This window comes from Apteryx rowi, unplaced genomic scaffold, assembly GCF_003343035.1.
Source record: "Apteryx rowi isolate R43461 unplaced genomic scaffold, aptRow1 scaffold_31, whole genome shotgun sequence".
NCBI classification, from domain to species: Eukaryota; Metazoa; Chordata; class Aves; order Apterygiformes; family Apterygidae; genus Apteryx; species Apteryx rowi.
The window spans coordinates 3,432,185-3,446,958 of record NW_020449530.1 but is presented as its reverse complement, the minus strand read 5'-3'; the positions used below and the strand labels follow the sequence as shown (position 1 = coordinate 3,446,958).

The window sequence follows — 14,774 nt, the reverse complement described above, 5'->3', positions numbered from 1 at the left end:
GGGACCTATCCTAAGGGACCAAGAGAAACATCATCATCAGATTTTTTCTTTGCTGTTGCCTCATGCCTTTTCCAGAGATACTCACAGTATTAAATATTTTCATCTGAAAATACTTAACTAACATTTATTATGGTACTGAAGATCTGCAATGTAATCTGAATGATGAAATTGTGTTTTATTTAATTTAGCTTTATCACAGCTAAAAATTATCCTATGTATAAGCATTTAACAACAAAAATATCATGAACAACACTTGTTCCAAATTCTCCCACTACTCTCCTCAGTCACTGTGTGATCCAGGCTATGTTTTATTTCCCTCATGCAGCTCAAAAATCCACTAGAAGTGGTAGGGTTGTTTTGGGGGTGGGGGGGTGGGGTTTCTCCCCTCCCCCCCCTTTTTTTAGTCAAACTGTCACAAAAAAGTGTATGCTTCTCAGCTGATTAGGTTCACATAGCTGTGTCAAGTACTTGAAGTCAACCCCATCTTAGTTACGCCAGCCTAGTCAAATATGCAACTTCCTAGCTATGCGGTAATACACTTCTCAAATAGAAGACTGCTCAATAAGTTTCTCAAGAAACAATTTTCAAAATAATGCAGTTCTATTAAGAAATCCACCATTTCTCACCTTTTTTTTTTTTTTTTTTAAACTCAACCTTCAAGGAAGATCATGTCTATCTTAAGCATTTTGTCTCATGTATATAAAAGGAAGAAGAACAGGTGGGCAGACACGCTTCCAGGTCCTCTTTCCAAAATTAAAAGCATTACCCTGGAATTATACTCTTGCTGATTATACCTTCTTCCCTCCAAATTCTTATGAACATAAGCAATCTTTTTTACATCAGTCCATGTGATGATTTGTCAAATATAAAGACTGCATTGAAATACATATTCACAACAAGCAGATCTGTGATTACAGAGTAACCGCAAATAAGCCTTCCAGCTACGCAATTAAAACACAGTAAGACTAAGATGATTGAGATACATATATTTCAAGACATGGGGGGATAAAAAGTAAAAGAAGGTATACATTATTTCACAGTTACCATTTTACATAAACACAAAATAAATAGATGAGGGAAAGTTTAAACAAAACTGCAGCACACTTTTTCAGATAGAAGGTATAAGGCTAATATATCACATGCACTTCAAAGACTACTTTCCTTGAAGGTCTCTTATCCAAGTATTAAACAAATGAGGACCTACAAGGTACCAAGTCACAAAATTTCACATGATTACAGTTATGGCAATACAACCGCAAAACAGCAGTTCTGTTGCTGCAGTATTTTCATTTTCTCTTATGAATAGGAGTAAATAGAAATAGAAAACAATTACTGTTTTCTACAAAGAAACAGAGACTAGACAAAATATTTAAACAGAAGTATACTTTAAAAAACAAAATGATGACAACACCTACACAGACTAGGAATACCATATACTCTGAGGTAGTAACACAATTCAAAAAACAAATTTAAGAAGTCACACAAATTCTAACTTAGCTACAATAGTACAGTGATCTGCTTTTAAGCATCCAACTCTTCCCATATGTTCTTTCCCAGGAGGCATTTCTGCATAGAAAAATGTGATTACTTGAGACTTTTCATTGCCTTGGCCTTCTATGGTCAAAATTTAAAATAACCACAAACTCTTTTAAGTGTTCTCAGGCTAACAGAAAAAGTACAACTATTAGTTTTTTGAAGAGCTTAAAACCTCATTTCTTGAGACATCAAAAGCATGCATCTTCATTCGCAATTGTGTACATATGCTAAATTATGGCAGTTTAAAAGCAAAGTCACATGAACTATGAAAGTGATTAAGAAAAACTATATACTGCTTTTCCAAGCTCAAACATCAGAGTGCTAAACTTTTTATTTTTCCCCTTAATGGTTCCTCTTAATTTTCTCTTGAATGGGCTTATGAAATGAAATGGCTAGTTTAAACACAAAACAGTAGTTTGAGGTATGGACAGATGGAGTTGCTAAAAACCAAAATGCTGTAGTACTGATGCACCTCAAAATACCTTTTTAAAAAAAGAGAAGTATTATTATAATTGTTCTACAAAAGGGGAGCTGAAGCGAACAGAAAGTGAGGTGCTGAAGGTATGTAAAAAAAGTGTGCCAAAGCAAGGCCTTGAACTCATGGTCAGTAAGTGCCTTCATGTTATAATACCCTTCCTGTCTGAAGGATCAAAACCAAAATCTTAACCTAAAGTATGTATCATTGTTCAAAATATTGTTCATTCTTCCCACGCTATCAGAATAATCTGCTTCACGGTTCATCCATTCATCTTTTTCCAAGAACAGAGAAAAATCCTCCTAAATAACCTTAGTAAATAAATGAACTTCATATCATCAGAAACCACTGCAAAGGAATCAAACTTACAAAGTTGACAGAAAGAGTTCCTTTGCGTTGCCTCATCTGCATTCCAAATGCTTCTGATCTGGTTCCCTTGCGTCTTCGCGACACCTCATCTTGAAGTAAAATAAAATTGTTATTAATATCACATAAAGATAGATCCAATTTGCAAAACCAACACAGATGCCCACCCTAGCATCCTGCTTTACATATCAGAAACCATCTTATAGTTCAGAGAGGGCCAAAATGCCTTGCTATACCTGGTCAACTACACCAATCTAAAATAAACACAGTTTATGAAAACTTACTTTGCTGATCCTCACAGGTGATCCAATTGCCTCAGGAAACAGTGTAAATTACACTCATAATTTGAACAGTAAGCTAGTATGAACAATGTCAAAATTTTCAAATCTTGTTTTCATTTCCAGTCCCTCAGTACATGCAAAAGTTGCTTAATCATTATGATTACTATATAATACATAAAGAGCTGAAACTATGCCACATTACATGAAGCATCCTCTAAATCTTTCTCATGAATTAAACCCTAAAATATTTAGCTTTCTTTTTCCAGTTATAATGACTTTCTTTTTACTGTTGTCTCTAGAGACGTACAGAAAGATTTAACAGTCTGTTCCAGGCTATTTTGCTCCTTACTTTACAAAGTGATAAACTCAAGATTTAGTTACCCTCTTTATCCTTTGCTCCCAATGCCAGTCCCATCATCTTGGGTCCAGCTCCAAAGATCTGCAACTTCTTTAGTTCAGTATTTCTACTCATTTCTCCTGCTTCCACCTAAAAATAAGACCACATCAGCATATTTTACTCTCCCGTAACACCCAACATCAGTTCAGCAGAAGAAAGGAAACACTAGGGTGGCAGTGCAGGGACAGTTGTCTCAACTTTCCACATCATTTCCCATGTAGTATTACAGAAACTACAGAAGATCACCTATAAAGCAAACAAGAGGACTAGGTCTGAAATCCAGCAATAAATAAGAATGCCACAGCAGTGTTTTCCAAAAATCACCATGATACAGGAAAAGGGCTTCAATGTTAACACTTATCCTGTTTCAACAGGAGCTTTTATCTGCTTAAGTGGATACATACATATAACCCTTATGAATTCCAATCTGTTTCCTTAAGTTTGGCTGGGGTTGATGTGTGATGAAATGTTATGACTACATTTCTCGCAGAACACAGCTACTCACAGTGCCCTTACAGTCTCAGAATTAGAGATGAAAGGACCTATTAAGTGACACAACTCCATGCCCCTGCCAGTGTTCAGCTGTTCTCTAAAGTATCCCATTCAACTCAACTTCTTCCTGTTTCCCATTACTGATCAGGCTCATTTTCCCACATCACTGCCACTACCCTAACAGCAAAAAGAACCTCGATATCCTGTTGTATCTGCAGTGCAGTCACCTTGGTGTTTTTCTTATGCTGCCTCCCTATGCTTTGAAAATCCTTTCTGAGCTGGTATAGGAGACCACTAAATTCTGTTCATTCACTATCCTGAAATTCAGTGATCTTAAAAGATGTCAGTAAGCCCATCAATTTAGAAGGCAAGTGTTTAATTCTAAAGCAAGTAACTTACTGATGATACTTCACCAGCTATTCTCTACAGAATTATGGCCTGATATACCACCTATGAAACAAGCTCCCTTGCAGCAGACATTCAGTTACAGCTTTTATCTAAGCTCACAGCGATCACATCTCACTGTTCTGTACATAAAAAAAAATAACAAGAAAAACAACTTTCTGAAAAAGTCTGAAAAAAGAATTCAAAGATAATTCTCATGCATTCAGCCTAAATCAGTTGCTTTTCTTGCTGCAAGAACACATTAAAAAAAATCTAATCTGCTAGTCATTATGACTTGCAGAAATATTTCAGTGATGTTTAGAGTCCCTGCTCCCACTGAATTGTGTATAGCAGCATTCACTGTGCTACCTTGCATCTTTCCAAACTTACTATCGCTGATTTTCTAATTTTGAATATTTATGAATTTTATGCTGCCATAAAATTCTTTTCAATTTAGATGTATATTACCAATGTGATCTTTTTAAAAAGAGGTCTGAAACTGCACTCTAACTGGCTGAAACACATTTTTCTTAAGAATTTTTCACTTTTTGGCTGATAAAACATGAGGAAACACTGACTATTTTTTGTTGAACAGGAAAGCCTACAACATGGAGACCTTCACTTTCAAATAATATAAAACAAAAAATAAACATCACTTATAAATACCCTTGAGCAACGTTGAGAAAATTCAACTTTTCGACTTCACAGCCCCTCAGTTCCCATTTTCCCACAGTACATCCATTCTCTCAACTAACAGAACTTGACACAATCACCCCATATAATATTCCTCAACACAGTATAATTCTCCATCATTTCAGTAACATTAATGACCTCTGCAATTTATCCCTCCTGCTATTGTGACCTGAGACAATCTTCTCGATGATACCTGAAAAATAACTTAGTTATCATATTTACTAAAAGTAAATCATTTATGTGCAGCAACCTCTCTTCAGTTTTATAATTTTGTTTAGAAATGCATTACCAAAATATAGTTTCATGAATCTATTGCCAAGATTTATTCTGATTCCATTAAACCTAAGTGGATGCAATCCACTCAGGCCTAGGTGAAAAAAGGTATAGTTTTTAAAAGAGCAAGTTACATATTGAAATGGAAATGTATTTTTAAAAAAATCAGATTCTTACAAAACTTCACAAATGGTACCTGTTGACTAAAAGTTTAAGTTGTGAATACATGAAACCTTTCAGGACCCTCAAAGAGTAGGCTTTCTGCAGTGAAGACTGCACAGGAAGACTGCAGTCAAGACTGCATAAGAACACCAAACTCAAAACTGCAAACACATGGCAACAGACATCTTGCCTTCCTTGCCGTTTTCACATTGCTAGCGGCACAGAACTCAGCCATGCTTTTCCATTCTATTTTTACATGTAACAAAAAGCAAAAATGAACTTGATTAAACTGGAATTCTATTCTCAGCTCCACTTTTTCCTGAAGGATACAGACAGACATCTCTTTCTTTTGCCTTCTCAACTGAAAGTAAAACCCAAAGGCTTTTCTTGTATGAGAGAATCCAATAACATGATCCTATTAGACTGGATTCAAACACATATGTTCTTAAGATGTCCTCTCTTCATCAACTTCAGAACAATTGCTTGCCCACTCCCCCAACTATACATAAGACCAGAATAATTACAACCATAAATCCAAACATTTATACTTTTTTCTGAGCATTTGTCAGCATCTCCCAGAGTTCTTTTGCTTCACACAGAATTATTTCCATTGAAAAAAAAAAAATCTCAAATCATAAAAGGGAGGTTTATTTCATTAGTTCTGCTATTCTGAAACTATCAGAATTTGTAAAAAATCTCAAAGCAGATATATTACTTAGAATTGTTTTAATTATTTCAGAAACTTCTCTGGACTTAAAGTTAATATCCATTTTACAGTAATCACCTTTGAAAAGACAGTACATTTTCTTTCAGTACTGCATCTCTTCCAGAACTAATCATGATTTATGCAAACTCATTAGACAAAATCCTTGTCAGTTAAAATACACCCTAACAGGTTATCTGTGAAAATATTCTGTTTCTTTCCAAGAAAGAATTCCCTCATTCCTAAATTTAACCTATCCTTAAAGGCTATTCCGAAATCCTAATCTGAATTCATTCTACTTTTTCTTGCCCTTTTCTTTACAAGGCTTCAGTAAGTATTTCAGGTGCCCTTTTCAACAGGCTTTTTTTTCCCCTGATAGCTTTCTTCAGAGAAAAGGGAAACAGAATAAGGCATTAAATTTAATTTTAAGCAGAATTGCTCATCACCAAATTAACCTCTTCCTATTCCTTCCACTATTATTCAGAGACACCACAGTCAACTGGTGTTTAATTTTAGCATCCAAAGATTCCCAACTCTTCTTTCACAAAGGAGAATTCTCATTGCCTATTTTCTTTCATTTTTTACTTACTCTAATAATTCAAAATTTGCTTTTCTAAAATATGCCACCCTTTCACTTTGAGGATCTTTGTTTAATTCTAACTTCTGATTATTATTTCTGCTTTCTTATTCATCTCGCATTCTTAGGTAAGTTATCTGTAAAGGGAAGATGCAGAGCATAGCGCAGTTAGCCATGCCCATTTCCCAGGCACCAGACTACTCGGCACACTACATATAACCACTCAGATGTTTTAGCTAGAGCAGAATGCTAGCAGGCTTTGGCATTACTTGCGTATTACCTGTGCTCTGAACACTATCTAGATGTTCGCTGGTACAATTCCAGGCATACGCTTCAAACAATAAACAGAGTCCCATCTACAATAAGGAGTCGCACTGCTATCTGGAACTCCTTCCAGATATTTACAATTTTACATTTTGCAGCTCCGGAGGACAAATCTATCTCTAAATCCAGCTCCAGAGTTGACTTAACAGAATAATACACAGCTTCCAACACAGCCAAAAAAAATTCTCCTGGATGTCTGAGTGCAATGAGTTTCCCTTGTATTGAAGAATTAACTGCAGTTATTTTAATAACTGTAATGCATAAAATAAAATGTGGCTACAGACCTTATAAAAAGCATTTTTTATAAAAGAAAATATACACACACACACACATATATATATACTTCTTGCAGGCTGTCCAAAATCATCTCTCTCACCACTGAAATTCAGGTCCTTTAAATGGAATAGAGCAGCTGTACTGTGCCAGAATCAAAACAGAATCATGTTTCTGAGGCAAAATGAGAAGTACCATTTTTCTATTGAAACCAGCAGGAAAGAAAGATCCCGCAGGATCTTAATGTAGTAACATTTTTTCCACTATGTATGAAAAAGGCCATACTACCATTATCCCACAACACTGGTTCAAATCCAAAGCAGAATTCTACATAAAGAATGACTACAGCATTTCCTGCAGCATTCTTCCTTCTTTCAGGGTAGCTCACTAATGATACGTGATTGCAGAGATCTGGTATGATCACAGCCTTGAACTGCTTCCCTGATGCATTTTTATATGGTTACCATAAATAAAGAAGTCTGCTTCAGTAAGAAAACAAAAAAGACTAAAAAGACAATTTACTCTAAATGAATCATGACATGACATGAATCTCTGAATCAGAGAAAAAGATGACAGTTTATAAGAGCAGAGGGATACTCACAGAAGGTAAAAATATGGAAATCTCAGTGACAAGAAACATGCACTTGAAAAGACATTTTAACAGCATTTAAGAAAACTTCATGGTGTTTAAAAAGTCTAGAATGGCATGAGGCAAAGAGTAAGAGTTGGTTACATATAAACCCAGCTTTCACCCATGTTCCACTGACTAGTCAGCAAGTAACCACTAGAATGTGCCACATGGACCCGATCTAAAAACTTTTAGGGTACCATCTCCAATAGAAAATTTCTTTGTCAAAATCAGAAGGCCTGCTTAAAATAGTGCAAAAGAAGGACTGGAGATGTCAGGACAAGCCTCCAAGACTATTTCTAATGATACAGTATTCAAAGCGGCAGTAAATCAGTTTGAAGTGAGATTTACTGGGGGCTACTCCTAGGATTAACTATTGCCTGGTAAATACCAGATGTTCCTATAACACCACTAATCCAGATGAAAAGAAACTGCATTTCAATAGAAAAACTGTGGAATTCCTACACAGTTCCAGTCATCCTTGACCATCTGTCCTCGTAACCATCTTTTTGTCACAAAAAGTCTGTCCAGCATGAGATAATTAGTCCTAAGTGCAATTTCCACAATTAATTAAGACTTATCCTCACATGTTTGCATTTATGTAACTAAAGCACATGTTAAAAATCAAGTTAAAAAAATTGCCTAACTCTGCACAAGCAGAGGCTTCAACATCATTTTAGAAATGGCTTTTACCTGTTCTGTTTTCACAGTATATTCACTGCCAAGGTACACAGCCCACTTGCAAATAAATTAAAAACGCTTTTAAAAGTTTTTAGCTAAACAGTGCAGGACCACGAGCAAACCAGGCCTCAGAGTGATATTCTTCTCTGGATTTTATTTAAGCAAAGACTGCTTCCTCGTGGTGCATTTGAGTGAACTCCAACAGCCAAAGGCTGTTGCACTTTCAATGCTACTGTACTGGTACAAGGAATAAATGATCTCTGTCTGTAACGGCCAAGTAACATAGGTACCTGGGACTTGACGCGTCTGGTTCTCTTCAGCACCACATTCATTCTTGTACCCTGCTTTGGAGAAGCCTGGGCATCACAGCTGAGGTCCTCAGCCTCCACTTTTTCCTTAAGGTCCAGATTTGGCTTTTGGATGCCCTAGGGGATCAGAGCACAGGACACCAGGTTGATTGATCAGGGAATCAAACTCTTTGGGCTGTGAATCATTCTGTTTGCTAAGAAAGAGGACAGTGAGTGAAGTCACACAGCACTACACACACCATTTGGACCAGCAGCAAATGAATCTATGCACACTTGAAACAAGGAGACTGAATCTCAATTGCCAGCTAACCAAGTGAGATAAAGACACCTTTTCAATCAAGTACACCATCCTTTGCCCTATTTTGCATCCCAATAGGGTTGATCTAAGTCCTACAGAAAAATGTCTAACAGAAAATTACACAAGGTCAAATTACAACTTCTAGTGCTATTCTGCCACAGCTAAGTATGAGGCAGTTTATATGTTTGTTTACACTGCTGAAACTTCTTAAAACTGTAGACCCCTATGTCATAGTTTCTTATACAACGACAAACATTGTTCTATGTGCAGGCTGGGTCCCATCTTCACATCCTGAAAGAAAAGTGTCTCACCATAAGGCTGACCCCAGACTGGAAGAGCTCATAGGGGTATAAGATCCGTTCATAGTGAGACTTAAGTAATGACCCTGTGCCTTTTCCTGGCAGGTAGCCAAGCCGACTTGCCACTTTTGACCATTTCTTCTCTTTAGTGACCACCTCAAAGCCTCCTTTGCTGGCAACAATCTGAAACACACAAATAAAAAAGTTAACGACTTGGAGTTGCTCTCGCCATCTTGCATAAACCAAGAATTGATTAAACCAACCAAATGTTAAAAGGTTCTATTAAAGGGCGACAGAATCCTGATTTTAGCTTTTGCTTCCTGAAGGACTGGTACTTCAAGAGTGTATTTAACCTAGTTACTTAATATATTTAACAAGACAAGTTTCCTAGTAAATGAATATAAGGCATTTACTGTCCCAGACAACAGGAGTCCAACAGTTAAGATTTCTGACATGTTGGAAAGAATATAAACCCACGATCAGACAAACTGAAAAATTAACTCTCATCAGGCTTGTACTCTGATGCAAAACAAGTCCGGCCAGGAGTGAAGCCAATTCTAAACAGAACCCAGGTAGAGGGGAACTGTTGGAGCTCATGACTTCAGAGTTAAAGAAACTCTTAGAGAACCTGAACAGAAGAGGGACTACTGTAAAAAGAGGAGAAACTGAACTCACCTTCCAATTAACTCAGCTCAGTTGCTGTTACACTTGACATGTTTTGAGTCTAGTAATTCACATACAGAACTGTCATTGATTACATATGATTAACATTTACATAAAATGAAAAATAAACTAATTGCCACAAAGCAACAATAACAATAGCATATGAACTGCTTCCCTTGAAACACTAGCCACATTTCCACTGCCCGCATTTCCACTTTATAATTACACTACCAATCAGTTAAAACCCAAACAGATTGTAATTTCATTTATATTATTTTACATTACTAGCATTTGTACAGCAGTGCAGTTTTTCATTACATTTCTTTACACATAAGGGCCAAATTTCACACTTAATGTTCCACAGACTACTGGAAACCTCAAAGCAAAACACATTTTGTTACTGGAGTGAAATCTATGGTTTACTTTTCAGGCTGAGGTAAATTCAGAGGTCTAATTGTGATAGTGACTAATAAATTAGTTATTTCTGTTCTCTTCTATAACCCGAGATGGCTGCACTCAGATAAAAAGTAATTTTCTTGATTGTTATTTTTCTCACTGTTACTGCAAATTATTAAAAAAAGAAGACAGTATAAATGAAACTATTCCTAAATTTCAGTTTAGCTTTGACATGTCCACAAAAGATTGATTTCTAAAGCTAGCTTTACATGAACAGTGGCTAGGAAACCACTAAACAACCAAATATGCTAAAACCTGCCTATCTGCAGTTAGGCAACAGAAATGTTCCAGCAGTGATCCAAATATTCCCAATGCCAGTATGATATACTACTATACAAACCCCAAACCACAGTAGATATGAAAATAAAAAAACTCAAATACCAAAAGACATTTTATCAGTTTTAGTCTGCATTTTATCAACAATGCCAGATTGCCCAAAAAGGCTATGATTTCTTCTTTTAAACATGAAAAATCTATTCAGGCATTTACATTTTCACTTACCTAAGACAAAGAAATTTTAATAGAGGAATGGAAACTGATGCTCTAACCTAGAAGCATCTTAATTTCTCCCCTTGCTTAAAGAAAACTACCTTTATAGCTACAGTAACAAGCCTTCTTTAGCAAGCAAGTTAATACTATCAGATATACTTTGCCAGTATAATCACCAGTTCCAACAAAGATTTTATTTGTACGCAAATTTTGAAAAACAACATGCCAAACATAACTATAGTAGCAAAAAATTCTAGGCAGCCTTAGGACTTGTCTGCATTGGAAATTAAAATAGTTATTCCAGAAATGCTTGATATGTCTGCCATAACCTTGCAATCACATACTTGGAACTTCTCTTCTTTTTTTCCTTCCCTCTCTCAACTAATCTTCGTATTTTCTGGGCAGTCCCTGTTCCTTGGCTTCTTGAGCTTGCATGAAAGACAACCTCAGGTCAGAGAAGGCCCTGGCTGACCAAGTCCTGCAATTGGTTACTCACCTTGCTCAGAGCATAGAGATCCAGTATTTTTCTCTCCACCACAGGGATTTTTAAATTGGATCCTTGGAGTTCCCAAAATTTTGCTAATTGATCCAAAAAGTCCAGCTTCACTCTGGTCATTGCCTATAATCAATACAGGAAGACAAATGTGTATTTCCCAAAACAAAGCATGAAAATACCATACAGTCCTGAGAAAAGACATGATGAGTTTTGTTTATATTTGTTTATATTTTCAAAATGCAACCTGGAAAGTGATGCTTTTCTTAGCTGTGTTAAAAAAAATAAAATAAAAAGACAGATCTTTAAAAATAGAATATTCTATACACTTTTGCTCTCCACAGTCAGGATCCTATAAGCCAAACTCCTACCTAGCAATTTCTCTTTTTGAGGACAAAACACACTGAAGAAGAATCAGCATTTCAGGGAGAAACACAAGAGCAATTATCAAAACAGACATACGAGGTTAAAAAAAGAGTTATAAACAGTTTTCCTGTATGCCTTAACACTGCACAAGGGTCTCCTCCCTTGAGTATTTTTGGAGTATTAAAATCACTTTCCATAAGGAGATCTATCTACAAGCCAAATAATACATGATGTTTTGGTATATGAACAGAGCACAGCTTTGAGAAATGTTGTAGAGAAAGGAAAAACCAGGACAGACTGGGACTTGTACTGTTTTCAAGAAAGCTCCCATGCTTTTTTCAAACTTAAAATTAATCAATTGTAAATAAACCTATAAAAAAATAACACTTCATTTTAAGGCATAAGAGGCATTTAAGCAAGGTATTTAAGCATAAAGTAACCAGAAACTTAAGAACAACAGTAAGTATTCTAGGAGGAAATATATACATATATATATACACATATATATATAGACACACACATATACATATACACGCACACAGTGCCTGTGAAGTTTTGAAGGCCAGACACTGGCTGCTCTTACTACACAACATGGTACTTGGCATCCATTTTAGACATTTCCAGTTGAATGTGAAAACTCTTGTGGTTATTTTGGGTAATAAAATAAAAACCAGACTTTTCTCAAAGCCGGGGACAGTTATTTTACCCAAACTCTGCCAGTGCCAAGTATAAACATTGATGTGGTCTACGGATTTCTAAAGTCTCCCCATCCATAAACCCGCCAAGATACAAATCATGAGCAAAGAGATGGTTTGCACTGGTTTCAGTGCAAATACAAAATTCTATCAACAGTGGAAAAGCTCACCTCCAGTTCATTCAGGCGCTGGATTCGTGGGGTGAAACGAAAACTTTGTACTTCACATGCAAATGGAGGCTGCCAGTCCTAAACAGAGACAGAAAGACTTTTTATTGCTTCAAGAAACCCCTGAAAAATATGCGAAGAAAACTACCCTACTAGCTTCTGAGCAAACAAGTTTCCAACAGCTAATGAATTCCTTAGTATAATTTGCAATATGATTTTCCAGTCCTATGATATTATTATGCTTTTAACATATTGTTCTTCCCATAATATTTAAGTTAGAAGAAAGAGATGATCATGAAATTGAAAATATGAAAGAAACATCGTTTGAAGCATTTCGGTGTATACTGTTTTATACTGAGTTTAAATACAAGAGATGCCCTGTAGGTTGCTGGTTGTTTCTTTAAAAAAGAAAAAAAGTTCTATATATCCTGCATATTGCAAAATCTCACTATCAACAGTGACAAACACCAAATAAAATACATTATGTGTCTAACTTTAATCATGTTTGTCTACGGTTATATTTCAATAAAGATAGGAAGACCAGTCAGGAGTCTAACTCTTTAATGTAAACACAGTCTCAAGTAATGACTTTCTTAACATGATCAGCACTCATTCAACCATAAGTACTCTCAGCTCCATCTCTCAAAACTGCGTTATGACATCAAAACAAACCTCATTCAGCTCTTTAGTACTTGTTAAGACACCTTAAATCATTGTAGATAGCCTATCTGGCAAAAAGTACAATGAAGTAAGGACACAACATTCTAGATGGACAAGACACACTAAATATTTATTATTTGTATTGCTACAGCATGTAAAGACCTCAAGCAAGATCGTAAAATATTTACAGCTTCTAATAATGGAAAAGAATAATGAATCAGTAAGGTTAGTATAAAGTGTCTGATGTAGGCCTTATTGTAGGTTGCAAATCAACCTGACCCCTGCGTCCTGCAAAACACTGCAATACAAACAGCTAAACAATCATGGAGAAATACAAATGTATTTGACTGCTAAGAAAGTTCTAGTTATTCTCAATGAATAGGATCTGGATCAGTTTCTTGTGGCCTCTCAATTTAAGCTATTCTGCTTATTTTAGAAAAGGCAGCCCCTCAGAGGTCATGTTTTCAACTATGTCATTAAACCAACTAAACAGATTCCAACAACCCAGACAGATCAGAAGGAAAGGAAGGGTCATGAAATCTAATCAGCAACTCCTGTATGCAAGATGTTCTCAGTTACATTCTCTCTTTTGAGGTTCTTCTTTCTCCCTCAGCATTTTTAATTGCCTATGTTACAGATGTATTTAAAACTTATTTGGGCATTAATTTTAAAGTGTTCTAAGGACATTTTTCTAAGTTTCCTGATGATCTTGTCAAATGGTTTACCAGGTCACAGGACAAGTCATCATAAAATAATGATCTGTCCATCAAGTCATCAGAAATATTAAGCTTCTACTTTATAAACTGCTAGGCATAAACATAATTCCTGGGCACAAACAGGTTGGCAGCAGTTCTATTAATAGTTACAAGATTATGTTTATAAATAAAGACCCATTAAAAAGGAAAATCCTTCCCACTTACCTCCTCCTAAGTAGTAAACCCCTGATTTTACCTGCAATGCCTTTAGAGGTTTCACAGATAGGCCCAGTGTGTGTGTGKGGGGGGGAGGGTTGTTTTGTTTTGTTTTTTTTTAAGTAAGAAGAGTGTAAAGCTCAAGACATTACCATGCTCTACTAGCTTCTCACCTGCTCCAAAGCAGCCTCTACAAAAGCCGCCTCTGAGGTCAAAGACCATACAGGTACGGCGTGCCCCTGGCACGGACACCAAGGCCTACSGAAGGCGACACACACAAGCCCCAGGAAGGCCAAGGAAGGGACAGGAAACAACTCTGAACCTGCCCCCAAAATATTCCAGGTGCCTTAAGCCCCGCAAGCTCGGCCGAAAAGCGCCAGGAGCGGGGGAGGGGGCTCCCCGGTCCGTCCCCCCCGCATCCACCTCCGCGCCAGCAAGCCCCCGGGCCGGCTCTGACCCCCCGACAGGCCCTGGGAGCCCCAGCACACGGCGAGGGCGCGGGCGCCGACACCCCCCGCCCCCCAGGCGCATCGGAGCCCCAGCGCGGCGCAGCCCCCCCGCCCCGGCCCCGGGCGGTACCTTGGGGGGTCGGATCTTGCAGATGCCGGTTTTCTCGGCCAAGCCGCGGATGCGGCCGATGAAGCCGAGGGGGTCGCTGAACTCCTCCCAGCTGGGCTCGAACACGGGGCACTCGGGCGGCGGCACGAACTCGGCCGCGTAGCGC

The 14,774-nt window shown here is 37.3% G+C and overlaps 1 protein-coding gene across 1 annotated transcript in view; it reads right to left on the bottom strand.

Annotated features, from left to right (window-relative positions):
• The window catches only part of KDM5A (lysine demethylase 5A), a 60,717-nt gene extending 45,949 nt beyond the window's left edge, over positions 1-14,768 (bottom strand). The window contains exons 1-7 of the mRNA XM_026070434.1: positions 14,630-14,768; positions 12,483-12,560; positions 11,255-11,377; positions 9,163-9,333; positions 8,536-8,670; positions 3,040-3,145; positions 2,381-2,469 (exon numbers count right to left, since the gene is read on the bottom strand). Coding sequence (XP_025926219.1) covers positions 2,381-2,469; positions 3,040-3,145; positions 8,536-8,670; positions 9,163-9,333; positions 11,255-11,374 — 621 coding nt within the window. The 5' untranslated portion in view covers positions 11,375-11,377; positions 12,483-12,560; positions 14,630-14,768. The remainder of the gene's footprint in view (positions 1-2,380; positions 2,470-3,039; positions 3,146-8,535; positions 8,671-9,162; positions 9,334-11,254; positions 11,378-12,482; positions 12,561-14,629) is intronic.
• Positions 14,769-14,774: the final 6 nt, after the last annotated feature.